General features: G+C 38.6%; 2 protein-coding genes across 3 annotated transcripts; one reads left to right on the forward strand and one right to left on the reverse strand.

Annotated features, from left to right (window-relative positions):
* Window positions 1–337: 337 nt before the first annotated feature.
* ddi2 (DNA-damage inducible protein 2) lies at window positions 338–10794 on the reverse strand. 2 transcript variants are annotated; one of them, XM_087172587.1, is made up of 10 exons: window positions 10669–10794; window positions 10338–10510; window positions 8751–8880; window positions 8012–8407; window positions 7773–7899; window positions 7406–7533; window positions 6696–6824; window positions 6087–6190; window positions 5734–5926; window positions 338–2998 (listed from the first exon to the last, which is right to left on the reverse strand). In XM_087172587.1, the coding sequence occupies exons 2-10, from the start codon at window positions 10473–10475 to the stop codon at window positions 1506–1508; spliced, it is 2838 nt and encodes a 945-aa protein (XP_087028713.1). In that variant the 5' UTR covers window positions 10476–10510; window positions 10669–10794; the 3' UTR covers window positions 338–1505. The 2 variants fall into 2 exon arrangements, with proteins under 2 accessions (XP_087028713.1, XP_087028714.1); XM_087172588.1 differs by lacking the exon at window positions 10669–10794 and having other exon boundaries at window positions 10338–10662.
* A 6371-nt stretch (window positions 10795–17165) lies between these two features.
* Window positions 17166–21346, forward strand: LOC111651096 (uncharacterized). Its single transcript, XM_023401048.2, has 7 exons — window positions 17166–17317; window positions 17465–17572; window positions 17732–17866; window positions 17948–18014; window positions 18130–18395; window positions 18484–18588; window positions 19270–21346. Exons 1-7 carry the CDS (start codon window positions 17236–17238, stop codon window positions 19350–19352), a joined length of 846 nt encoding a protein of 281 aa, XP_023256816.2. The 5' UTR covers window positions 17166–17235; the 3' UTR covers window positions 19353–21346.
* The last annotated feature ends 4165 nt before the right edge of the window (window positions 21347–25511 follow it).

Below are 25511 nucleotides of genomic sequence, written 5' to 3' on the forward strand. Positions count from 1 at the left end.
CTCAGATTAATCAGTCTCTGTTAAGTGCAGTCTGAGCCTCAAGCAGCAATCACAAAAACTAGAATCAGGTGTGACTTTTCTCACACTGGCTCACACAAACTGAGGTTTCAGACAGATGACAGGAGAGCCACAACTCCAACAAATCATTATCTTCATTATTGATTTATCTGACATCTATAAAGTAATTGCCTGAAAACTCCATCACAATTTCCTGGAGTCAGAGGTGAATTTCAAATAGCTTTTTTTGTTATATCAGCTATTCAGTTTACTATCATGTAAGACAAAGCAATGAATCGAATGGTGTTTTTGTCTAGAAAATGACTTATGACACATGGTATACAAATACTAGTTCCATTTTATTTGCAATTTAAAATTTCATACAAGATAAAAGTAAATAATTCAATCTGCCTGAACATTGTTGGTATATGACTCAAATAAAGCCATTAAAATCCTTGATATATGACGTACTGACAAAACATTTGACAGTCGTGAATGGCCATATTTGAACAGATTACAAAATGAAAATGGATGTTTTTAAAGGTATGAACACACACACACTATGATGGTTTGACACAAAATGGACTTTTTGAACAGGAGCTACAAACAATTTTGAAATCTACACATGGCATAGCTTTCAAACTGTGGAGAATGATACATACAGTACAAGATACCTTCTGTTATACACATACTGATTTAAAAAAAAAAAGCCATCTATGATCATACTTCAACAAACACTTGTGGCTCACTTGATATTTCAGTGTGATAATGGCTGCAAATTTAGGGGTTTTCTACGTAACTGTAGAAATGATTTGTAAACTTGATCAAAAATGATCAACCCTGGGAAACTGCAGCAGTTCCCACAATGTCGCTTCTTTATAATCGGGTTCTGATTTGTGAATTGAAGGGGCCACAAACATCAACAAAAATCAACATGATGCTTTTTATTTTTTATTTATTTATTTTTTTTAATTGGCAAATTGCTTCAAATATCCATATTTGTGCTGAATGATCTAAAGCTGACCAGACGGTGTTATTCTGGCATGGGGAGTAGAATAACAGCTACTCCAGTCTGAGATTATTTCATCGATGCTCCACAAATTATACTCTCGCTCAATAATAACTTCATGAGATATCAAAGGGGAAATTATAACAATATTTAAAGAACCAGTCACACACTGGGCATTTAATAATATGTCAATGTTGCGACAACAAAACAAAGAGAAAATCAATCTATCATACCAAATCTCTAAAAACCAATGAAATGGGTGGGCACCCAAAACATCTGCATGCAAACACACCTCACATATCTGTTATATCCAGAAAAGTATTACCAGTTGTCCTGTTTGATCTTGGATATTCTGTATGACAAACCAAGAGACAGCATTTCCCTGTGTTTATACGTGCTCCCTGCTAAAAAGGGACTGAGACATCTGGATCAGTAACAAGGTATAAATAAGACAGATGCTGAGTTGGGAGGCTGGGGACTCGCATGAGTGGTTATGAGTCTAGGTGGGCACAGTGATACTGCGGGCTAGTAGTGCCAGCAGAGCTAGCTCCACAACCCCATGGGCTTGTTCCAGTGCCTCTGCAGCCTCCCTAGCAGAAAAGCCTGCTGCCTGGATTCTCTGGATGTGCTCAGCTGGAAATTGTTCTATAAAGGGATGCGGAGAAGGGAGACGAGGGGCTGCAGATGTAGGCTGGGGAGGCTGAGCAAGAGGGGGGACAGAAGAGGATGAGGTGCTAGAGACTTCTTCAGGTGAGCCCACTGCCATAGACAAAGGGCTGAGAAGAGTCTGCTCAGTCTGGAGGCCAAGAGTGTCTGGGGTGTTGTTGCCAGAGGCTTGTCCATCTGCAACCCCTCGCCCCTGCTGCCCCTCAGGAGGTTCCCTGAACTCCAGGTTCCCAGCAGGATCAGGAGGAACCTCTTGCTTAGTCTGGGAAATGCTGATGTTACTGGCTTCATCTAACCCACATCTATCTGCCCCCCTCTCCCTGGAGCAATCAGGATGCTGTGGCGGCCCTTGTTCCTCCACAGTCTCTGCTGTATCTCCGCCAAGATGTTCATCCTGGCCAGACAAGTCAGGCACAAGACACTTAGATGGTCCCTCATCAGACACAGCAGCAACATGGTTGGCTTTGGCATCGCTTGGTTCTTCACCAGCTGTAATGGCAGTAGATGGGGTAGGCTGGGTGTTTTCGGGTGTTGGGGTGCGTGGCTCAGGGGCCACTTCGTCTGTGTCCTGTATGAACGGATGTGAGGGGGAGCAGGAGGTGCTGTGGTTTTGTCGGTTGTTGGATACTAGCAGCTCGTGGAGCTCCATCAGAGCGGCTGCCAGTGAGGGGATGCTGTCGGAGCTGGAGCAGCGCTCTCCTTCAGGCTGGTCCCTCTCCGAGGTCACCACGCCGTGGGAGGTAGTGGGGGACTCCATTTCAACCGAGTCAGGTTGGCTAGTAACACTTGGACAGGCTTCAGTGGTATCAGCTGTGTCAAACTCAGTCATCTCCTGCTCCATGGGTTGAATGGGGGAAAGTTCCTCTGGATGCGGGAGCATGGAGCTGTTCACTACCTCAAATGAATCAGCATCACCCTCTGTGGCTGTACAAAGTACCTCACCCTCTGGATACTGGGATAACGTTGGCATGTCTGCAGGAGGGGTATGTGTGGGGAGGATGTCTGTTGAGGGACTGGGTACAGGGGGCACTTCAGAGTTGCTATGGACAGGCAGAGGGTGAGGCTGGACCTGATGGGTTGTAGAACCAGCAGCCTCTGCTAGGGTCGAAGGCCGAAGAAGCTCCTGAAAGCCAGGTTGGTCCTGGCACTGCCCTGGTGCTGAGGCCTGCTCCATGGCGGCCGGGGCAGACTGAGAGCGATCCAGGGTCTGGGGCTGGCCAGAGGAAGGGTTTTGGGAGGGGGAGGTGGATGAGGACATTTGGTCTAAGGTTCTGGGTAATGTAAATGGTGGGGGCTGTGGTGAGGTAGTTTGTCCATCTGCAGTGTCTATTGTGAGAGAAAATATAACTGGGAATTAAACAGCTGGAATGTGTATGAATCTTGTCTGGAGCACTACTTTGAATCATGTGCATTTTCAAAAACAACGCAAAACAAAAATGTCCCTACTGAAACTCTTAAATACTTAAATATCCGTTGTTTGTTAATTGTGCTACATGTTCCTCTTTAACAGTTATATGTGTCAGAATAAACACATGAATAAGTAAAAATGAAAGTACAACATCAATTAACCAATCCAGCAGCAAAAAAGGAGCAAAATAAAAGAAATAAATAGCAATGGACTTAGCACTGGCAATGGACTTGTGAATTTGCAGTACCTGGTTGGTAGGGCCCTCTCCAGCTGTCTCCAAATGCATCAGTGCTGTCCTGCTCAGGGGTTAGGGCACACACCACACACATCATGCAAAGGGACGGAGAAAGTTAGCAGTCACACACAGGGCATGCACCAACCTATCAGCCTTTTCACACACACAGATGTGAAAAGTGTCATCCAAAAAACAACTTGAGCCTATGGCCTGATAGAGAGGTCACACTGTAATCACATCGCCTATCACTAAACCGTAGAATACTCAAATCAGATCACTTCAGAATGTTTGATCAAAATCAATCATAAAATAATAATAATAACCGTCAGCCAACTGATGCCACAACATGGCGTCTCAACTCTACTGCTGCTTTCTGTTTGAATTCCATTTGCAATCTGCAGCCATTAGAGGACATGGCTGGCCAATGGAAGCAATAACAGTGTGTCTGACTGGGTGTGTCAATGGCAGTTGCACAAATGTTAATGTAAGCCTTGAAAAGCATTAAAGGGAAACACATGACTATGTTTTGACCATCTTGAATGTTGCAAAGCAAAATTCAAAAGATCTCGCACATACATTCTGATTTTTACAAAGCCTGTGTAATTCATATTGCGGTATTGCTATTAATCATCTTATGGAACGTTTCTCGAAAAAGCAACTAAGAAACTGTTATTGGAAAAAAAAAAAAAAACAGGCAAGAATGTCTGTCACATATTAATCCAGTAAATTAAATACCTGATAAACCAAGAAATGTCCTTAAAAAAACCCAATATTACCATGAACACTAATACACTCAGAGATATTGTGGGATATAACAGATAGATACCAAGACATAAACAGTGACTGACTCTTTGACACATTTATATCGCCTTCATAACAAGTTTGTGTTGGAGTGTACAAGTATACAAACAGTCTCACAGTTTCATGTAACATTAAAAACAATTCTTAATAATTAGAAAACTCTTAATTATGAGACCATCATCTCATAATAATTAGAAAGCTTCCTCACAAATCTGAGGATAAAGAAAGTGACTGTATAACATCCGTTACCTTTTGAGTGACAGGACTATGTTAACGCCACCTGATTTAATGTGCTTTGTGTAAGTTAAAACACCGGGAGTTATTAAAGTTTCTTAGTAATGATGATATTATCATTAGTATGTCAACACTGCAGGTTTTTTAAGTCACTGTTCAAGCATACACATGAAAAGCACATTATGTCTGGAAGTAAACTTGGACAAAGCAGTTTTCTGACAATGTAATTTAAATGCAATCTGTACATCACCAGTAATGTTTCCTCTGTAACTTCTCTAATTCAATTGAGATCAACAATTAAAGGACGCTTTAAGCGCAATACTAAGATCTTACGATTATGAAATTACTTTCTCACATTTGCATAATCCATGCAAGACATCATTTTGGATTTTTGTTTCTTTTGTTTCTTTTTTTTTTTTACAGAAATCAGAATTATGAGAAAAGGTCAAAGTAATTTCTTTTTCTGTGACAATTACAATGCAATTTTGTACTGATGCTGCTGTGATAATCTTGCTGTTTTTTTTTTATTTATTTCATGGTCTGTGTAATGTACTGACTATTACAAGTCAGTACATTACACAGACCATGAAATTATATAAAAAAAAAACACAGTTTTTTTTTAGCACCAGATATTCCTTTGTGTTTGTCTTTGTAGGTGGCTTCAAGTGCTGTTCTCAAACTCCTTCAGAGATCCATTTGCACCATTGTCCAACACAGAATCTGACTAAATTTAACAGTCCACACTGAACTCATGACAATGAGACATGCCTGGTACTGCTGATTAGTACTGATGGCTCCTTTCTGCTAAGTCTTTTCTTCAAAGTGAACAGAGGATCATACCCACCAAGAGCTGCTAAAAACCAGGTGGTATGGGCTGAACATCCTTATGTTCATGAACTGACCAGCAGTGAAGTAAAATGGTGGACACTTTCAAACAGATCCTCTACAGGGTTTTATAAGACACAGAGAAAGCTGCACTGTGGCATACCCGCTAATGGTGCATTACCTCAATTTACCGTCAGATAGAGATAAAAGCACTAAAGAGGTGTTTTCTCAATAACTATGATACAGAAATACAGTTTCAAACCATGAATGTTTCCCTTTAAGCCCCAAAAAGCTTGATTTCAGTGAAGATCTCATTGATCTTCTTTTCTTATATTTGACCGAAAGCTTTCAATTTCCTGATCTCACCTTATTCTAAAGCACAGGTATTTTGCTGTGGTGATGACATGAGATGATCATGTGACTGAAAATTCAGATGACTGCATAAATGGGGTTGAGAATAAGAAGCTTTAAGTGGCACATGCACATGTAGTTCTAACTGAGCTGGAAAAAGCTCAATGAAAAACAGGCTGAAGTGCAGAGATGGGAGGCAGTTCTTACCGCTTTCTTGTATGGACCTCTGAAGTGCCTCTGCAAGTTCTCTGTCAGCTATCTCATCTGGACGGGCGTCTTCACGCCCCTCTGCTCCATATGCCAGTCGGGCACACTCTGGCAGCTCTGCCTCAGACAGGAAGCGAGTTTCAGTGCCTGTAGTGCCTATTAGAAGCACGCTCTTCTTCAGGTCAATCGAACACTACAAGAAAAACAGGACAAATACTGAACCTGGTACATTTTTCTTCTTTCTTGTACATGTAGTATACACAGAACAAAAAAGTGGAAACCCTTGTATTATTTAACTCCTTCCAATCCCATACTGTATTGCACTCAGTGATCAGATAAAAAGGGGCTCACACCTGGTGTCTCTTCAGCATATCCAGGCCCAGCAGCATGTCCATCGGTTGGTCCTCCAAAATGGAGAAAGAACAAGGAAGGAAGTCCCCCTCTATCTGGACCTGAGCTAGATGAGTGCAACAGGACAACACAATTTCATCTACACTGAAATGTCAAGTAGAGGCTTCCATATGGATGCCATTGAGGGAATAGATCAATTTTGGGAAAATCACTCTACATACTCAAGAGTATGACAATCTCTGACAGCATTTTATATCTTTGTTTGCAGTTTTAACGGTAAATTAAATGGTAAACTTAGCTTTACTCAGCCAGTTTGTGGATATCTGCAGGGAATTAGAAGAATTCATCTTCTCCAATAGGTTTAATACTTAGTTAAACCAACGTTGATAATGTTTCTTACCACATTTCATAACCACAAACTGTACAAAATCCTACAAGTTCAATTATCATTTGAAAGTACATATTTCAAACCATAGCTATGGTTGGAAGTGAATAGGAAGTGGACTCAAAGGCATCCAACGATTGTACTAACTTCAACTATCTCAACATTTACTTTTCTAGGAACTAGTCTGGACTTGCCTTAATCACTTTTAAAAAAATCTGTCACCAACCCAAATGAACTCTGCCAATGATCTTCTGGGTGCCCACTCCCTTGGCGATCCCGGCCCAGCGTCTGTCCACCAGCCGCATGATGTTGCAGCGCTCGGCACATGCTTGGCTCATGATGGTCATCTGAGCTCCTAGAAAAAGGGAATGTCAGGCTCTATGAAATGTACGTAATCTGAAGTAATAAAACACGATGAGGTTTAAAAATGTGATTATAAGGTAAATGATACTGATAAAAAGTAAAGCAGACTTTAATGATGTTTCCTGAGCAAAAAGAAAAAAAGTGATGACCAAAGGTGGTTTTGATACATAGTAAATTAAGATTGCATTTTTGTCACAAAATTGTAATGTTGATATACACACAAGTACATGCATTCAAAAAACAGTAAAACAAGCCCAAACTAAATCGAATTTCCAATTTTCCATTCCAATTTTTGCAATAGTGGGAGAGAAGAAATAAAACGCATCATCTGATACTATCTGACATACAGAATGTTCAAAACAGGAAAATGATTGTTCAAATCCAACTGTCACCGAAGACTTAACAGAGGACTACATTGAGGGTTACATAACTGCTGATATTTACACTACACTAATATCTGTTGAACCACAGAAATGAAACCACTGTCTAGCACACCAACATTTTAGTACCACTTTGACTCTTGGCCCAAAAACATTGTAGCTACATATTGGATCAGGATTTAATGCTCATTACCTGAGTCAACAAAAGCTTTCACAGGGTGGCCATTGACTTTGCAGTTGATGTAGAGCATAACCACCTGCCCAAAGCTTTCTGGGGCCTCCTCCATTGCAATGGTCATGTTTTCTTCCACATTGTGCTGCCTGGAATATCCACAAATCCAAGTGTAAGACACTTGACACAAGAATGAAAACATGTTGCCTGTATGTAGTGAACAGGTCGCTTTCCTTTCTTACATTCTGATTCACTTAGAAAATACAGTCAAATGCATGTAAATCACAAATATTGCACTGCGTATTATTTCAGCATAACTTCTGACCGTAACCACCAAGTGGCAAGTGAAACAGAGTGAGAAACAAACTCCACAGTCTCTAGACCATACCTGATGTCTTCCTCGATCTTTGCTTGGGCTTCCAGATCAAAAGGATCAGCAGTCAGAAGTCTGATTCTCTCTTGCTCTCTCCTGGCTCGATCCTGCTGTTGCTCCAACAGCACTTTAGTGAAACGCTCTGAGGAAACAGACAGTTACACTTACGTGACCGACTCATATCTTGTTGAAAGTAAAGGACCATAAACACAAATCATGACCTGTTATGGATGTTTTGGTTTTTTTCCGCTTACCCAAGTCTCCACTCAGAAGGGCCTCAGCAAGTGGTGGGTTTCGCTCCTTCAGGAGTGAAAGCTCATGTGGATTAGACAATAGCATCTGCTGGAGTAAGGCAGGGTCGTCCAGCCCCTGAGGAGAGGAGCCGCGAAAGGCCATTGGCGTGGAAGGTTGTGCAGGACGCTGCTGCTGTGACTGCTGCGGCTGCTGCGACTGCTGCGGCTGCTGCGACTGCTGCGGCTGCTGCAGCTGCTGTTGTTGTGGCGGCTGCTGCTGCTGCTGCTGCTGTTGTTGTTGTTGTTGCTGCTGCTGCTGCTGCGGAGCCTGTAGCTGTGGCCTTATTGCACCACGCTGACCGGTTGAAGAAGAGGTGCCTGGGACTGTGATAGAACGAAAGTCGATATGGGGCAGACCTGAAGGGCAGAGAGGATAAAGATGTTAGGATACTGCATCTAAAACTCTTCCTACTAAATAGATGATACATTAATCTTTTATGTCTTTTCAATAGTGTTTCTTTGTGTTCACTTCCTGTAAATTGCTCTTACTTTCCTCATACTTTCAATGATTTATCTTGATTTTGTTGGCAACCCCTCCCATGATTAAAAAAAACCTGCAGGTCTAGCTTGCAAACTAGAACTAGCAGCATCAATTAGATGTGTGTATTTGTGTGTGAAACAACATTATGAATACCAGCACCAGCTCCTTCTATTGCAACCTTGATAGGTTTGGTGTAACTATAATAAACATGTGCATTACCTGGGAAGGCTGGCTGAGTTGGTGGTGGCCTTCTGTCAGCTTGCCTGAGAACCACCACATCTCCATCCTTAACACCATATGTCCCCAAGGCACGAGTGGGGTCTTTGAGGGGCTGTTCTACATATGTGATCTGGACACAGCAAAATACAGAACATTTAATTAAATGAAATATACAGTTTCAATGTCTAGGCAATCCAATTACCTGATACCTGATGAAACAATTGCCTTCTAACACAGATCTACAAGGTTACATTACTGCTAGCTACTTGACTAATGTCATGTGTCAGTACATTTGTGCAACTTATCATTCTCACTTTCTGTTTCCAGCGTGCCCACAACTACATTTCATAACATACCAAACTGTAGTAATAATGAAAGAGAAGTGAGGTATTTTCAAAGCCTGTTTTCAAAGGCTGTAGTAATGCATTGGATTGTGAAGTCTGTTCATGTTACCAATGTACATGTTAGGGCTGCAGCAAACACTTATATTCCTCATTGATTAACCTGCTGATTATGTTAAACATTTAATTTAAAGAACGTGCGAAAATAGTGTAAGATCTCAGATCTCAAATGTGAATATTTGCTAGTTTCCCGGTTTTCTATGAGAGCTAACTCATAGACTTAAAAAAAAACATTTTGAGTTGGTTAACTTGGGCTTTAGGGAATAATAATGGGCATTTTCACTATTATATTTTCACATTTAATGAAAATAACTGATAGCCTTACATTTCTCCTACCCTATGATTACAAATACTACCTTAACCCAAGGTTTTTTAAGTGTTAGTTATTTGACACACTACACAAAAAAGAATAAAAGCAATAAGACAAAACACAACAAATAGGAACTAAAACAGTTTAAAAAAAACACCTAAGGTTCCTCTACCAGACAGGGGTCACAAGATTGAGAACCTGTTGATACTTCCAATTAATCATATTATGTAGATAAAAATTGTACGGAGTGAAGCTTGGCCTGTTATGCTATTGTGTTATGCTATTCAAGCAATACGATTTTTTGGGCAACTTTTTAGTGGCTCTCAATGAACTTAAACAAAGTACACAGCAACAATAACAAGGTCCAAGGACATAGACGTGGACATATAGGAAAAACAAGGACAACAAAGCTGAATAAAGATAAATAAAAATACACATATGGCTAGTATGTACAATCCAGTACAGAGAAGTAACACTAATCTTTAATCTCTGTCAAGGTAACTGCACCATGTTTCTTGAGTAACGTTAGAGAGCCGTTAACTGACGTTAGTTCTGATGCCGGCGTACAAACTTTGTTAAATGTATTAACTTCAAGTAATATTAAGTACAACCGTCCATCCGTTAACCACTAGACAACAGTTAGCTTGTTGTAAGGTTGACTTTCGGTTAGGTTAATGCTACCTACAGACAAAGCCAACACTTTGTAACTGTTATTGACGGTTAGGGACACAAGTCGGTAATTTTGTCTGTTGTTGATAACTCAAGTTTCGCAACAGCACGTTAGTCAAAACAGCAAAAGCCCGATTCATGCTAGCAAATCGGCTAGCTAGCCATTAGCTAGGTTAGCTCTGTGGCTACAGCGAGCTTGGGTCTAACCTGAATTTCCCCAGCTGGGATTCCTGATTCCAGTTCACAAAGTGCTACAAAGTCTCTCAGCTCCAGCTCTGGGGACACATCGAGGGCGAAGGTGGTTTCTGGGCGATCCCTCGGCGCGCAGAAAACGGTGACCAGCATCGCTTTTTTTGGGGCAGGATCAGTGGATAAACCCGCTGTAACAGATTGCGGTTAGTGTAGTTCCTTGTTTCACAGTGGAAAACCCAGTTATTATTTGGATTTTTCCCCAAATTTAAACCCCTATTTCAGTAGAAACTAGCGTTAAAGGGGAAACTAGTAGTACACCAAATGGCGTTGACTGCTTTGCACTTACTGGGTAGAAGCCTGATGTGACAGTTTCTCTTTTAACAACAACTCAACATCAAGTATTGCTCAGTAGTGCCGCATTTCATCCAGCTTGTTTTTCGACATGTCGCATTACAGAATTTGCAGTCGTGAGTAGTTTCTTCTTCTAATTTTACAAACACTTCAAGTCGGTTTCCTATTACCACCATCTAGTGGACCTATTAAAAACTACACACACTTTACATTTTACTTGCAGGAACACAATGTTAATGAAACTAGTCATAGTTATATTTTGAATATTGCTTGGTATTGAAATAACATAGTAAAGTCCATAAAACTAAAGCTGCATCATCAGCACATTTCGTGTACAAAGTGCTTCACATAATAATATAAATAGGAAATACAGCATTAAGGGTCCGCGCATAAAGTGTAATTCTTCTGCAGTTGTCCACGTTGTATAATGAAAAATGCAGTAACCCTTTAAGTTTACGGGGTATTGCCTAATTCCTTGCAAGTGCAAATGTATGTAGACGTTTGTGAGCTCGTTCTTTATCAGCCAATACTGCCTAAACGCTGGTTATAATTGGCGTGTGTTATTGTACCACTGGATGAAGACGTGCAATTCAATTCAGCACACCAAAGCGTCAGTTTTCTCCATTATCCAACTTGTACAATGAAAATTGAACAAGGAAGTCGACAGCAGGAAACAGAGAACTCTCGTCTTCAAAGTAAAGGTTGCGCGTTTTGAACAAACCAATTGGCTACAGCGGTTTTTTCCCGCTAGCCCACAACTGATTGGGAATAAATTTCCAAAGAATAGTAACACATACTGTGGGAAGTGGGGTCACATCACTGCTGGGCTAAAGAGCAGCAGGAGAACAGATGTTCTAACTGGGCACCTCACACATTGGATGTTGCTTGTTCTGAGTCCTGAGTTTATTCTCTGTTTGCCCTTCAGCTGAGCTGCTTCCCTGTATCATTTCACCTTTGTTCCTGAGTGCGTGGAGTGAGTTTATTTCATTGTATTTTCTCAAGTCATGTTTACTTTGTTGTTAAGTAAATTTAATCTCCTTGGTTTGTTCTCACGTGATTATATATAGAGTGAGAATATATTGATGTACTGATATTTTTATTTAGAATTGTTCATTGTTGTTTATTCGAGATAATATGATTATGACGATTTGATGATTTGACCTGTATGTGCACTTTATTTTATTTGTAGAAATATAACCACTCAGCTGTAACCACTCACACCTGACTGACTGCAAGCAAAAGATTAAATACTTTGAAATGGAACCTGCTGACTGCTTCTCCTGCTTTGCTCATATTCATCAAGTCAAGTCCACTGTAAGCTTAGAACACATATGTGTGTAAACATTATATTTTCATTTTCAAGTTTACATGATCATTTGAATAAGATCGCCAAAAGTTTTCTATAATGATGAATAATTTTTCTGCACCAGATGTTTTGAGGATGGAACGCTATATCATAATCATGGATTGTGCATTTGAAGGAGAATCCAACCCTTTTTAAGAATTCACATTTCTCATTCCTGTGCCCCAGAACATATTGGTGTATATTTGTGAACATGCAGCACTCTCTTCTAAAGTTAGAAACCAAAGTGAGAAACTTAAAATGTGCAATGTCATCCAAGTTTACTTTTTTTTTTTTTTTTACAATAAATGGGGCTCTGATGCTGTAGGGCCATAAAATGTTTGTGTAATTTTTCATGCCAAAATGACCTTATGTCCAGTTTAAAATCTGGATGAGACCTGTTAGGCGGTACACTACACAGCTACTCTACATTATGGGGTTAGTGTGGTAACACATTTCTTACAGTCGCTCAAAGTAATTTCAGTGATATAACTTCAGTAGCCTGACTGATGAAAACAAGCCTTTTTTTTTTTTTTTAGAATATGACATTTGCAGGTCTATACTTCCAGAGTATGGTTTTCTACTGTTTTAGTTCATCGTTTGCAATCAATAGCTCTTAATGTCGGGGTTCAATTAAAAAGTGCATTCAACATTTTCATTTGTCATATTTAATCGATATTTTAAAGGAATACACTACTGTTGACACAGAACAGAGTCAGTGACCGTGGTGTTGTCTACGGCGATTTTGAGGATTCTCTGTGATTAGCTTAGGATGGATAATATAGAGTTAATTGTCCTTGGGCACAGGAATAACATATGTGACATTAAGCCTTTTATCAGTCAAAATTGCTTTCAAATGAATGGACTATGAATGTTTATGAATGTTGTGATTATTATTTATTAGTATCTTGAACTCAACAGCTGCTGTTGAACTTTTACTTTCATTTCCTGCTGCAGTTCATGGATTTTAGCTGAAGGTTCCTTTATGGATTTTGGGTGACTTGCAGCTGGACTTCATGTTGGCTGTTTCACTTTCACCTTTCCTGTGTGTCCATGAGACAAAGCGGCAAAACTAGTCACAACATCAGATTTCTCGGCACAGGCTAGTCATATGAATAACATTATACAAAAAAAAAAAAAAAAAAAAATGATGTAAGCCTATTATGATCATATTAGGTTGAAAAAATACGTCAGTGGTGGGGAACAAAAAAACACCTGTCACAGATGGTTGAGCAGGAAGGGGAGGGGAAGAATCCGAGCTGAGAGGAACTCTGCACTCTTTTTAACACTGCCCTCATGCAATGAATGGGCAGTTTTGGTGCCATTTCTGATTTAAATATCGATGACAAAAAACACAATGGTGTCGGTGAACCACGCATGGCACTATGTACAATCTGTAAGTATATTGTGTATATTGTATTTATTGGGTGTATATTGGTGTATATTTGGTGTATTTTTGATGTATATTTCCATGGATGTTTATTCCATAGATGTTTATTTTCTGCTGTGGTAAGTGAATTTCCCAGTTGTGGGATTAATAAAGTTAATCTAATCTAATCTAAAGGAACCCTCATCCACTTACATCATGTTTGCCTGAAGAAATCAACTACCTGGTACCGCAGATAAGTCGGACAGCGTCAGAATTTTAGAGTTTACTCCGTCAGAGATCCGATTTGATTGGGAAAATGAGTCACTTGTAAGGTAAAAACATAAAGTAACACAATGAATTGAATAGAACTGAAACATTGATTGTTTGGGAAGAGTGTTACACAACACAAGTTTGAGACGCCGAATAAAATGAACTGAGTTTTTGTTGTTGCCGAATCACTGAAGTGATATTTTTGTTGAATGATATCAGTGGTGAGGTAACTATGCGGCCCTGAGAGCTCAAGGCACTGCAACTTAAAACACACGCAAAGACATCTTCATCAATTTGACAATAATAAATAAATGTCCTGTAAATTCAGTCCTACAACAGGGCAGGTTGGTCTCATCCTTTCTTCTTTTACTACAATAACAATGGAGGCAAGGATGGGAGAACCAATTAATGTAGTTTATTGCTCTTTCGTGATAAAAGTCTGATTCAACATGAAACACATTAGGAGCTACATTTAGTGTGAAGTTGTTAATTCTGTTTTTATGATAAGGATTTAAAAAGGTTAAATCAGACTGGACTATATGATGTAATAAGAGCAGCTGTTGCATATTATTTTAGTTTTAATATTTACCTCAATCCACAGGTTGCTTGTTTCATATTTCATTTAAGAGATATCAGTATGAACCTGAGGGAATATGAGAGATCGATATGAGGTTAAATAACCTGCACTTTCGCATTATAACCCGTTTAATTGCAGTGTTGGCTTTTCTCTGATGTCAGTTTGTGGGATTTTCTCACTTTGAAATTTTCTTTTTGCTTTGCTCACCCACAATAATCATAAAACGTTGAACTAACCACAGCTTCTGTCTTTATTCCAAGAAACTGTTGCTTATGCTGTTGTAAAAGTGTGCATAAATCAGCACATCCTGAGCAGAGGCTTGATCACCTTGAAACTTTGTGTGAAAAAAAAAGCAATCATGTGCTGGATTGTGGGGATCACTATTAAATACAGTCAGCGAGTGATAGAGTAAAGAAAAATGTTTTTAAACGGCATGATTCAACGTCTATCCATTTAATAGGTTTGTACTGCGTTTCCAGAGTGGTACAATTGACTCAGTCTTATATGGGCTTCTCCCGTCAGCATATAAAAGTGGTGATTCTCTCTCTTGGCTCTCAGTCTCTGTGGTTACTCACAAGGGAAATGCACAGTAGCACCCATCAGTATCATATATGTAAACTATTTTCATAAATCAAAACTGATTGTCTTGTAGGCACACATACTGTATACTAAGTTATTTGGGCTTATTTAAATTTATCAGAACCTGAACAAAAACTATACACCATTTTCAGGATTTTTGTAATCTAGATTTTACTCACAGAGAACAAACAGAAACATTACCTCAGCCTGGGTGTGGGATTCTCTGGGTTTTGGTAATGAGTGTATGATTGTGTGAAAGCATATACAGCAGGAAGTGTGTTAAAGCCCCTACACACCATTAGTCCACTAAAGGGGCGTGATACGATATATTGATTGTCGATAACCGTGATATTTAAAAAATGAAATATTACTATTGTGTTGATAATACACATATGATAATATTGTGATGGCAGATGTTAGGCCTTTTGGATCTTTTGTTTATCACTTCATGTGGTTGCCTTTTCACTATCAAGTTGGATTGTTTTATTTCCACCTCCCTATACAACATCTTAATAATATCATTATCATGAATTATTTTGGCCACAATAATCATTTAGTGAAAATCTAATATTGTGACAGCCCCAGTCCACAATAGACATGTTTGCACTTACGTTGCCTGATTAGAGCTCTTCTAGAGATTGTGTGAGCGCGTACATCTTCTTCACTTAGGGTGGGGTAATTTATACTTTTATTGTGTGTGTGTGTGTGTGTGTGTGTGTGTGTTCAGTGTAAGGTGCATATGTAATGTATATGGTGCTTTGGAGTCAGCATGACTGCACCCTATGCTGAACTATAAACACAATGAATGATTACTAATGACTAATTTTACTTTGCTGTGATACTTGTACTTATCAAAGACCAAAGGAAGGAAACTTGCTTTGTGTGACACTACAGTTCCACGTCCCTGACATGCTATGAAAGTTGTCTTGTTTGTTTACTTTAGAAGCTTTGTTGCTGGAGCAAAATCCCTTCAGAGAGGGTTTCTACATAAGTGGGGGTTTATGTGAAAACAAACTCTCATACTGTTAGAAACCAGAGAAATAATAGCGCAATTAAAACTGTCTGATGGCAGACAGAGACAAAAAATGGCTCTCTGTACCATTAAACATCGTGGCACATATATAAATTTACTTTGAGATTTACTCACCAAATTGACTACATTTCAGCATGATGACAGCTAGGTCTGCAAATGCTGTAAATGACCTTTCACTTCCTGAACCTGCTAAATTGACTTATGATGATGTTGTATCAAGCTTACAAGCAGCTGTTTGAATATGAACTACTAATTTTGTGATGCTCTATTTAAAATATTTTTCATAATTTCACTGAATGGCAGCCAGCGAAAACTTGAGCAGAGGTGTTCTTTCTGCATCCGTTTTCAAGAAGCAAGCGTTTAGCATTTGTGTGGTTGTATCTTGCAGAATGATCAAGAATATGTGGTTGTTTCCTTCTGCTCTTTCACTCCTCATGCAAAGGTACCATCTCTTGTTCTTACTGGCAAAACAGCATAAAGCTGCATAGTTTCCGACACTCAACCACAGAGATCTTACCTATTTTCCTATAAGTCCTGAAGAAAAAAAAGCCCAGATAAAGGTTAATAAACATACCAAAATAGCTCTAAAGATGTATTTCTTTATAGATAATAAAATTCTGTTTCCTTAAAAACTTTCATAATGGAGTAAGCCACTTCACAGATGGAAAATGATTATCACTTTTGTCAGTTTTGATGTTACTATAACAAATAGAGTGCATGTTAAAAAAAAATTGAAGTGATCATTTATTTCACATTAATCAAAATAACTCACACATTTAATGATTGGTTCAGTTCCATAATCAAAATACAAAAGTTGAAGCTGGAAATCTCAGGCCTGTTTGAACAATTACTGACTAATTGCTCAGTTGAGCGTAAAAGGTGCCTGTGAGAAAGTACATTCGTTCATGGTGGCAGGAAAGTAGAAACCATGATAATTCAGTGTCTTAGAAAAACCACAAACAAAAGACTTCAACTCAAATCCATCTCTATCTCCATGACAATTAGACAAACGCCAAGTGCAGCCAGGCGGACTGAGAGATTAGACTGAAAGTCTAAGTTTAAAGAAGTCAGTTACATTTCTATATTGCCCTTGATATTTCACAATTATATAGGTTTCCCAGTTCATCTCGTATAAGTTCCTGATTTTGCATTAGAAAAATAAAATATCATGAATGATTATGCAAGGACTGGAGACTGAAGGGTTTATAAATCTGATGACAAGTTTCCAGTTAAAAAAATAAGTGGCTTTGTGAATTGTAAATATGATTCAGTCTGATGTGGGTTTCCCACGTCAGCATATAAAAGTGGTGATTCTCTTTCTTGGCTCTCAGTCTCTGTTGTGTCTCACAAAGGAAACGCACGGTAGCACCCATCAGCACCGAAGTATCAAACATGGTTTTGCTCAAATTTCTCATATTAACTTTAACTTTTTATGAACTCTTTGTTAATTTGGAAGCTGGACCTTGCCCAAAAGGTAAAGTATGAATTTCAAGTACTACACTGTAGTTTGCTTCCTCAATCTGTAAAATGCCATAGAATATTCTACTGTTTTTAGCTTTGCTTAAGTGTGTTACTGTGATTAAAGTAATTTTTTTCTTTTCATACTGTGAAATAAATCAAGGCCACAGTCAGAGTCGCAAGGCAGGTTGTAAAATCTGTCCTGATGGATATTACCAGCCCGAAGAAAATGATTCCTTATCATGTAGACCGTGTACAATGTGTGAAGAACGTAAGTGTTGAAGCAACAGAATCACTAATGAATCAGTTCATAGAGCCAAAACTTTGCATCAAATTTCAACTTCAGTTCTCACATGAAGAGGCTGGTTTTTGATGCTCAACCTGCATTTAATGAATAGATTTTTTTTTTTTTTTTTTTAAATTGTTGTAGATCGGGGGAGTTCTATTGAACAGAAGTGCACGAAAGAGACAGACACAAAATGTCAGTGCCGTGAAGGCTTTGTTCCCTGGGGGAGCGATTCTTCTACCTGCAAATGTGATGTTGGATTTGGACTAACAAATGGAAGTAGGTAGAGGGATCGCACAATATTGTATGCAGTAGGTCAGACATTGCCTTTTTAATGATTAATTCTTTTTAACTTTTCAGAATGTTCAAAATGCGAAGTAGGATTTTTCAGCCAAAGTATCAACTCACCCTGTCAAAAATGGAAAGAGTATGTCCTCTGTATACTATTGTTCTTAAAACGCTGCACATATATTAAATGTAATCTCAACAATGTCTGAAACAGTCACTGTTGTTACAGCCTTATCTTTTATCCTTCATCATAGATGTAAATCAGGAGAGAAAATTCCTGGAACCAGCAGCTCTGATGTCATCTGTATTGAGTTGAAGAGTAACCCTGATATCACTACACCCGACATCACATTCTTACCATCCAACAGTCCACATGAGGAGACCCAAGCTCAGAATATACATACTACCACTACTACCACCACCACCACCACCACCACCACAGCTCTTCCAGGACATAAACTCACCACAAAGCAAAACAGAGATATGCGGCACCCCCCTTCAAGCACAGGCAACCACATTGGTAAAACTTATGTTGCTATCTTTTCATGACAAAACTTCAGATTAAAAAAATAATATACAGTAATTTGCAGCTTGTTTGTCTTGTTCAGGCCTGGCTGTCCTCATGTTTGGAATTGTTGGACTGCTTGTTCTGACCGCTGTGACCTGCAAGCTGCACATCACTCCCTGTGTGCAGAGAAAACCAGCAGTACAAAGTATGTTGCCGGATTAAAAGTAAACTGATTCTAGGTGTGAAGGAATAGTATGACACTTTGGGAAATACACTGTCCCAACACACACAGTTAACTTAGCTTAGCACAAAGACTGGAAATGGGGGGGGGGGGCAGTTAGTCTGACTGTGTCCGAAACACAGTCATTTCTAAAGCCCACTAATTCAAATGTTATATGTTTAATTCATGTAAAAACTGAAGTGTAAAAATGATTCCATTATGATAGAGGATCAGATGTTGGACTATTACTTGGCCAGGTGCAGTAACTTCTTGGGGTCAGGTCATCACTGTGAGATTGTCAGGACTCCAGAAAGTTACTTCTCCAGGACAAGTAATGACGCAACACATAATACATTAATACTTCAGTTTTTGTACAGATTAAACAAACAAGACACAATGTTAATAAGCTAAGGTAAGGCAACCAGTTGCTAGCTGTAGCTTCAAATTTAGCATATACACAAATGAAAGTGGTATTGATCATCTCATCTATCTTTTAGCAAAGCAAATGAAGAAGAATGTACTCTTATTCTTTTTTTAATGGCTCATAAGTGCCCAATACTTTTTTAAATGAACAAAAAGGCTAATGATATGGATAGTTATTGTAGATATACAATATATCGTAAACATGAACATTTTTGTTAATTGTGCTTTATTGTTTGCTTTCAGCAAAGGACTCATTGTGCCGGAGGCCGATTGAGGAGATTGGCGATGGTAGTCAGTCCTCTCTCAAACAGAATCCAGAGCCCTGAGGTGAAACTTTGCTTGACATAAATGTGTCAACTAATACTGTGAACTTTTAGATCTGATAATCAGTACATGAATAATGTCACTCACATTTTCCTTATATTGTTGGTTTCATCTTAGAAATACGTGAGAAAAACAATTCACCGTATATGTACTGTGTTTGCTGTATGCACATTTTGCAGTGTGGTCAATATTTGATCATTGTTCGTTCTGTTATAATAGAATATCAGGTGATTTATCTGAAAGATGTGTATGTATCATACCTCACTATTTTTCATTTTACTGTAAATCAATTTAAAGTGAAGTAGTAAAACAGCTTTGAAGCTGTTATAGCTTCTTCAGTAAGATAATTTTAATGGCAATACTTAACTTTCAGTTTAACCTTAATATTTATTACAAATTTGGATATTCAGATTTTTGTATAATGACCTCAGGGGTCGTGCCACTAAATGCCTCATATACTTGTTACTCTTTTTAAAATGCATATATATATATAGATATACATATCTATATATATCTATATATAGATATATATATATAAATATATAAATATATACACACAATCATATTTTTGCTGCTTTTTAAAGCCTTATGACATTATATGATATGATAGTGTTTAATGGGGCAAAGGACAAGTTTCTGAATAAATATACAATGTGAACGGTTTTGTAGTAAAGGTTAGAACGATTGGTGCCACTCATTCAAACTGTTATGAACTGCTGAAGAGCCTTAGAAAAACATTTTATTTTCTTCATACTTTTTGTCTGTATTCTTGTCATGTTTTGTTTTTTCAGTTGTTTTCCACTGACAGGTCTGTTAAGCTGAAAATGGTAAATGTAAAAAAAAAAAAAAAAAAAAAAAAAAAAACTACTTGCTTTCAGTAGTATGTGGGGTTGAGGGAGTTCCCCATATGGAGTTAAATGTGCCTCTTTTTCCCACTGAGAAGTACTTCCTTTCACGTCTTCATTTCAACCGTTGGAAAGATTCATATTGTAAATGTGAAGACTTTCAAGTTGTTTATATCTCACTGGAGACTTTCCCCAGAATAGTACAGTCAGAGGAGTTATGAAAGTCTGCCCTCATTATTTTTCATTCATTTATGTTTTGTGGAGAAATCAGATACACAAGCTTAAAATCACAGGTGGCTGGCTCTATGTGAACAGTAGGATCGACATGGAAAAAGCAGTAGTTGGTTAAAACTCATTTATTCCGTTAACAGCTGTTGTGTTGGAATACTCTAAGGAAAATAAGTTAACTCATATTTTTATTTAAAAACAATGGTGGACAAAGTAAAAGTTCCAATACAACAATCCTACTCAAGTAAAAATACAGAAGTATAGTATTATAATCTTTTCTTTTTATTGTTGTTGTTGTTTTTAAAACTGATGCATCCGTGTAATGTAAGTAGCATTTTACTGTATAGTCAGATAGTTGAGTCCAATGGTTAGTAACCTAGGCATCCTCCAAAGGCTCACGAGATAAATGTGAGAGAAAAAGAGAAGAAAAAAAAACATGTGGATCCATTTGTTTTTAAACTTTTCTATGATTTTGATTTTCTTTTGTGAAATATTGGATATTTAAATTAAACCATCTGAGAAGTATAGTTTTAGTATAGTTTGCTGGTAACAACATAGAAATCTGAAATGTAATGAAGAATCCCAACCAGATACAGTTTTTATATAAATGTTGGGAACCACTGAGTTCATCACAGTGTGATGTATTTTTTTGTAGTTTGCTTATGTGTTGCATTTTATTTTATTATTTGTTTGTGTAAGTTTATATTCTCTTTTTTTAAAATGCCAAATCTAACTAGTAAATAACTCTCAAAAGGGCACCTCAGTACTTTAGTAAAAGTACTTTACTTTCCATCATTGTTTAAAGGTATGAAATAGTTGGTATCTGACTCATATTGTACAGCATCCAACACCAATGTTTTCTGCCCTGTGCCCTGTGAGTGCGTGGATAAAGATTTTCTAAATAAACTTGTTTTACAATTAAACTAACTGAGAATGAGCATGTCTTTCATAGAGTTCACATAAACTGGAAATGGTTCATGCAAATACTTACAGTAAATGCCTCTGACAAAGGAAGTCAGTGTGCGGTTTCAAAAATACACAGTGCATGCATGAGCTCTGCCCTTTATATGTAGCTGAGCTATGGCAAAACTACCTTATGGAGAAATCTAGTTTAGTAAGCTACGTAGATATAAAAAAATATAGATATAATAAAAGCCACTCTATTGAGTTATTGCGAAAAGTGCCCACGTGTTCACAGGTCATAACCTAAACAAAAAAACTAAAACAACTATTCATGGGAAAGTGCAAAGAACATCAGCTTTGGTTTTGTATAAAATGACTGTTTAAGTTTGTCCGTAGAGATTCTTTCTTCAGATTTAGATTGAGGAGGTTTATCCATGATGATGTAGCTCTGTGACCACTGAGCAGCACCCACCCTTGGCTTTAGACTGACGAATGCATTACTGCAGTGTGCCTTTGCAGTGGTCAGGATTTTGGAAAAAGGGGGGCATGAATGTAGTTTGTACTATCAGCAAGTTACTGCAAAATTTAAACTTCTAGTTTAAATTACAAGTTTAATTACATGTAGCCCACTACTCCCCAGCTCTGCTGATGATAGATAACATGCATCTTTGTGCATATACACATCTTTATATTTTAAACTGGGTTTTTATATTTTTTCAACTATCTGTATTTGTAACAGGTTGCAGGTGCATTTTCCACTTTTATACGTGCTATTCAATCCAGTAAATGTGATTATAGAATATAGCGTTATTTACATTTTTGTTAAAGACACTTAAGGCAACAGCTGTGTTTGTCCTAGACAACTATTATTGCAGATCAAACTGTCACAGCAAAGTGCAAACATCACATTCATACAAACCTATTGCTGTTGTTTTGCTTTGTTTCTTCTTGGAGGAGACTGTCCTCCTGTGAAAAAGGAACCCACAGTGCAGCAGTGGGTTTATTACTCATAGTTACGTTTTGTTGTTAGGTGACATCTTGCGGCCGTAGTAATTATGACAGGAGCAAAAGGAAAAGTGATATAGTATAGTATGAAGAGACACAAAGTCCACATTAGGGAGAGGTTGGGGTGGATGGATGCTTCAACAAAACACAGGAACATTACACAGGAGATTGCCGTTCAATTCCCATTTGAAACCAGTAGTTTATCTTGTTTCTATTATCCATGACTGTTTGTTGTTATTATTGTAACCATGACAACAAAGATTGTCTGATGTTGAGTAAATACTTATTTTAACCCAAATCAAGTAGTTACCCTAACCAAGTAGATTTTGTGCCTAAACCTAACGAATCCATGACCATTATTATGGTAACCACGGCAACGCTGATTATTGGTTATATCATGTTATGTCATGTCAACTGAGGTCTGGTAAGCATGGGTTCTGTTTCAGGCGACACCCCTATAGGTTGTATCAGAGGGTTGAAAAAGTTTGGATGACTTGTTGTCATGGAGTGTTCCTTTGTCCAATTTGGCATTTATACTTGTAATTGACTTTGAACTTCAGTTTCATATTATGTTAATCATTGTAAGAAAAACCCATTCAATTTACTTAGATTGGAGCACTGCACTTATTTAACATTGCACTCCTGTTACATAGTCAGTCTCACGATGGTCAAAAAGTATAAAAATTTGTCAAAAGCAGAATTACCTGGCGCCTGCACTACCCACAACAGAACTTGACCACCAACCGTTCAATCGGAGTTATGTGTCATAGTAATGGTAGCTAATGTAGGCTTGAGCCTCTAGCCTCAAGCAGAGGTGAAGAGCGGGCGACAGAAGTCGGGTAACTTCACTTCTTTCTAACTCCAGACCTCCAGACTTATTCATTTTTAAATTTGTAGTCTGCAGCCCCAACCAATGCTGCCTCAAGTGTATCAGATTTCACACAGATCCCTCCGGAGGTACGAAAGACAACTTTTCCACTCTTTCAGTTGTACTCCCCAAGACCTATAAACCAGTGGCGATTGCTCTAAGACTGCAAGGGAAGCTCAGCTTCCCCTAAAATGTCAACAAAATAAGTGGTCAAATATGTACTGTTGTATGTACATTTCATTGACTAAATATGCGCTAGAACACGTTCATCTTTTGTTCAGAATCAGCTCCTTATCACAGGTAACCGACACGACTTCCTTCTCATTCATCCCCGCAGCGCCACAGTGCTTTCCACAGTGTCGACGCCGAGCCATTGGATAAATGCTGGGCTTTGTCCCGCCCATCGGACGCTCAGCGTCTCTGGGGGTCTATGGGGCAGTGGGCTGGCCCGGACGCTCGTTTTCTGCATGATGATTGGATGATCTGTCTGAGGCTGAGTCCCTTTTTGATTGACAGCGAAATGAGCGAATTAGCGATCTTGAAGTATAAGCATCCACCGGAGCAGTTTTCAAGTTTTTCATTCCGTTGTTCGGAGTTGATCTGGAGACGTTACTGATCCTCAGCGACTTTGTCTTTGTTAAAAACGACTAGCGTTGTGTTTGGCGACTCTCTTCTGTCACTCTGCGAATTTACATATAAATAAACGGACACATTTTATGATGTAGGCCGAAAATGAGCTTCCCCTCCTTATAGGACCAGCAGCCGCCACTGCTGTAAACACACTTTGATGTATTCAACCAGTGGAGTGCTACAGTGGCTGAGAGAGTTAAACACACTGGAGCTTACAGAAACACATGCAAATAGACAAAACACAAGCAAATTAAGAAGACATCTTCATTATAATAGACAAACAAAAATGAGAATGTGTTGTCAAATTGATGATGGTGTTTTAATTTGTTTTAATTGGCTTGTGTTTTGTCTATTTGCATGTGTTTTCATGAGTTGCAGCTCTCACAGCCACCACAGAGTTTAAGATGAAAAATTTAGAAGTCAGTGAATACTTTTTGTCAGCATCGTATTTTCCATCTTGGTTCTGAGATTGTTTGATTTAAAGAAAGGCACATATCTTTATTGTTGGTATTTGGGCAGTGTTGTCTATATTCTGTCATCAAATGTCATAACCTTCAATGAGTGTCATGTTGAAGCCCCTGTGACGGCGCATGTTTTTCCACCCACCCTCACCACACTGCCCGAAGTGTGGGTTGCAATGTTCAGTGCAGCCTTAAAGGGAAATCCAGCTTTCTACAGTGTCTACATGGTGTCTGTTGTGGCTACTTTTGAGAACTACATGTACGTGCGTCTATGCTGCTGTCACATCCTGACAGCGGTTTCGTATGTTTGTAACTGTGTGTAAGTGACAGAAAGAGAGAGAGAGAGAGAGAGAGAGAGAGGTAAATGACACGATGATGAATGATAATCTTAGTGGTACAGCCATATGCTGTGAGGTCTTCATGGGTATGAATTCAACTGGGGGATGCCACTGACCTACTTTCAAAAACACGTGGTTTGGTGTTACTATGCACTATGCTATTTAACCTTTGATGAGTGCTCACATATTTCTACAGAATAAAGACAAACATCACCAAAAATTTTTATGGCCACAAACCAAACATCAATATTAATCACTTCCTCATGCAGACTTTCGGCATGATTCAGTAATGTTTGCCTGGAGACTATAATACCTTGACAAGGCTCAACAACAACAGTTGGGTTGCAATCAATTATTTTTATATATATATATTTATTTAGTATAGATTAGTCTGTTGCTTATTTTATGATCAATCTATAACATTACAGCTTTCCTGCTCCTGAGGTAATATCTCCAGATTGCCACTGATATTCAATTTACAATGACATTAAACAGAGAAAAACAGCGAGTACTCACATTTGACAAGTTGGAACCAATACATGAGTGGTATCTTTGATAAATGACATTAATGATTAGAATTATCCAAGAATCGAACACAAATGGGGTTGTAGATACTTGAAGACGTTTCACCTCGAACCATCGAAAGCGTCTTGTGACTGGTGAGGAGACCCAGGTAATTAGCCTCCTCATCAAGTCCACTGGTGACACTTAGTTCTTTAGTGCTCCTGGTTGTTGTAACCACAGTTGTTGGAGCCACCTCAGTCCAAGTGACAGCGATAGTTGTTTTTGGAGTTTGAAAGTGCTGGGTCTTGGCCTGAGGAGTTGGCGCTCCTGTGTTTAGCCATGCGTTTGTTTACTGGTAGTGTGGTTTCACCGATGTATA

Source organism: Seriola lalandi, unplaced genomic scaffold (genome assembly GCF_002814215.2).
Source record: "Seriola lalandi dorsalis isolate HSWRI2012SDOR001 ecotype SW California unplaced genomic scaffold, Sedor1 jcf7180002053395, whole genome shotgun sequence".
Taxonomy (NCBI): domain Eukaryota; kingdom Metazoa; phylum Chordata; class Actinopteri; order Carangiformes; family Carangidae; genus Seriola; species Seriola lalandi.

Bases quoted from the DNA above. Each gene is read 5' to 3' on its own strand.
- LOC111651096 (XM_023401048.2), top strand. From the start codon at position 17,236: ATGGTTTTGCTCAAATTTCTCATATTAACTTTAACTTTTTATGAACTC. The intron at 17,867-17,947 runs GTAGGTAGAGGG...TTAACTTTTCAG, and splicing joins ATTTGGACTAACAAATGGAA to AATGTTCAAAATGCGAAGTA. The intron at 18,589-19,269 runs GTATGTTGCCGG...GTTTGCTTTCAG, and splicing joins GAGAAAACCAGCAGTACAAA to CAAAGGACTCATTGTGCCGG.
- ddi2 (XM_087172587.1), bottom strand. From the start codon at position 10,475: ATGCTGGTCACCGTTTTCTGCGCGCCGAGGGATCGCCCAGAAACCACC. The intron at 8,881-10,337 runs GTTAGACCCAAG...TGCTGTGTCCAG, and splicing joins TCCCAGCTGGGGAAATTCAG to ATCACATATGTAGAACAGCC. The intron at 7,534-7,772 runs GTATGGTCTAGA...TGGATATTCCAG, and splicing joins AAGATCGAGGAAGACATCAG to GCAGCACAATGTGGAAGAAA.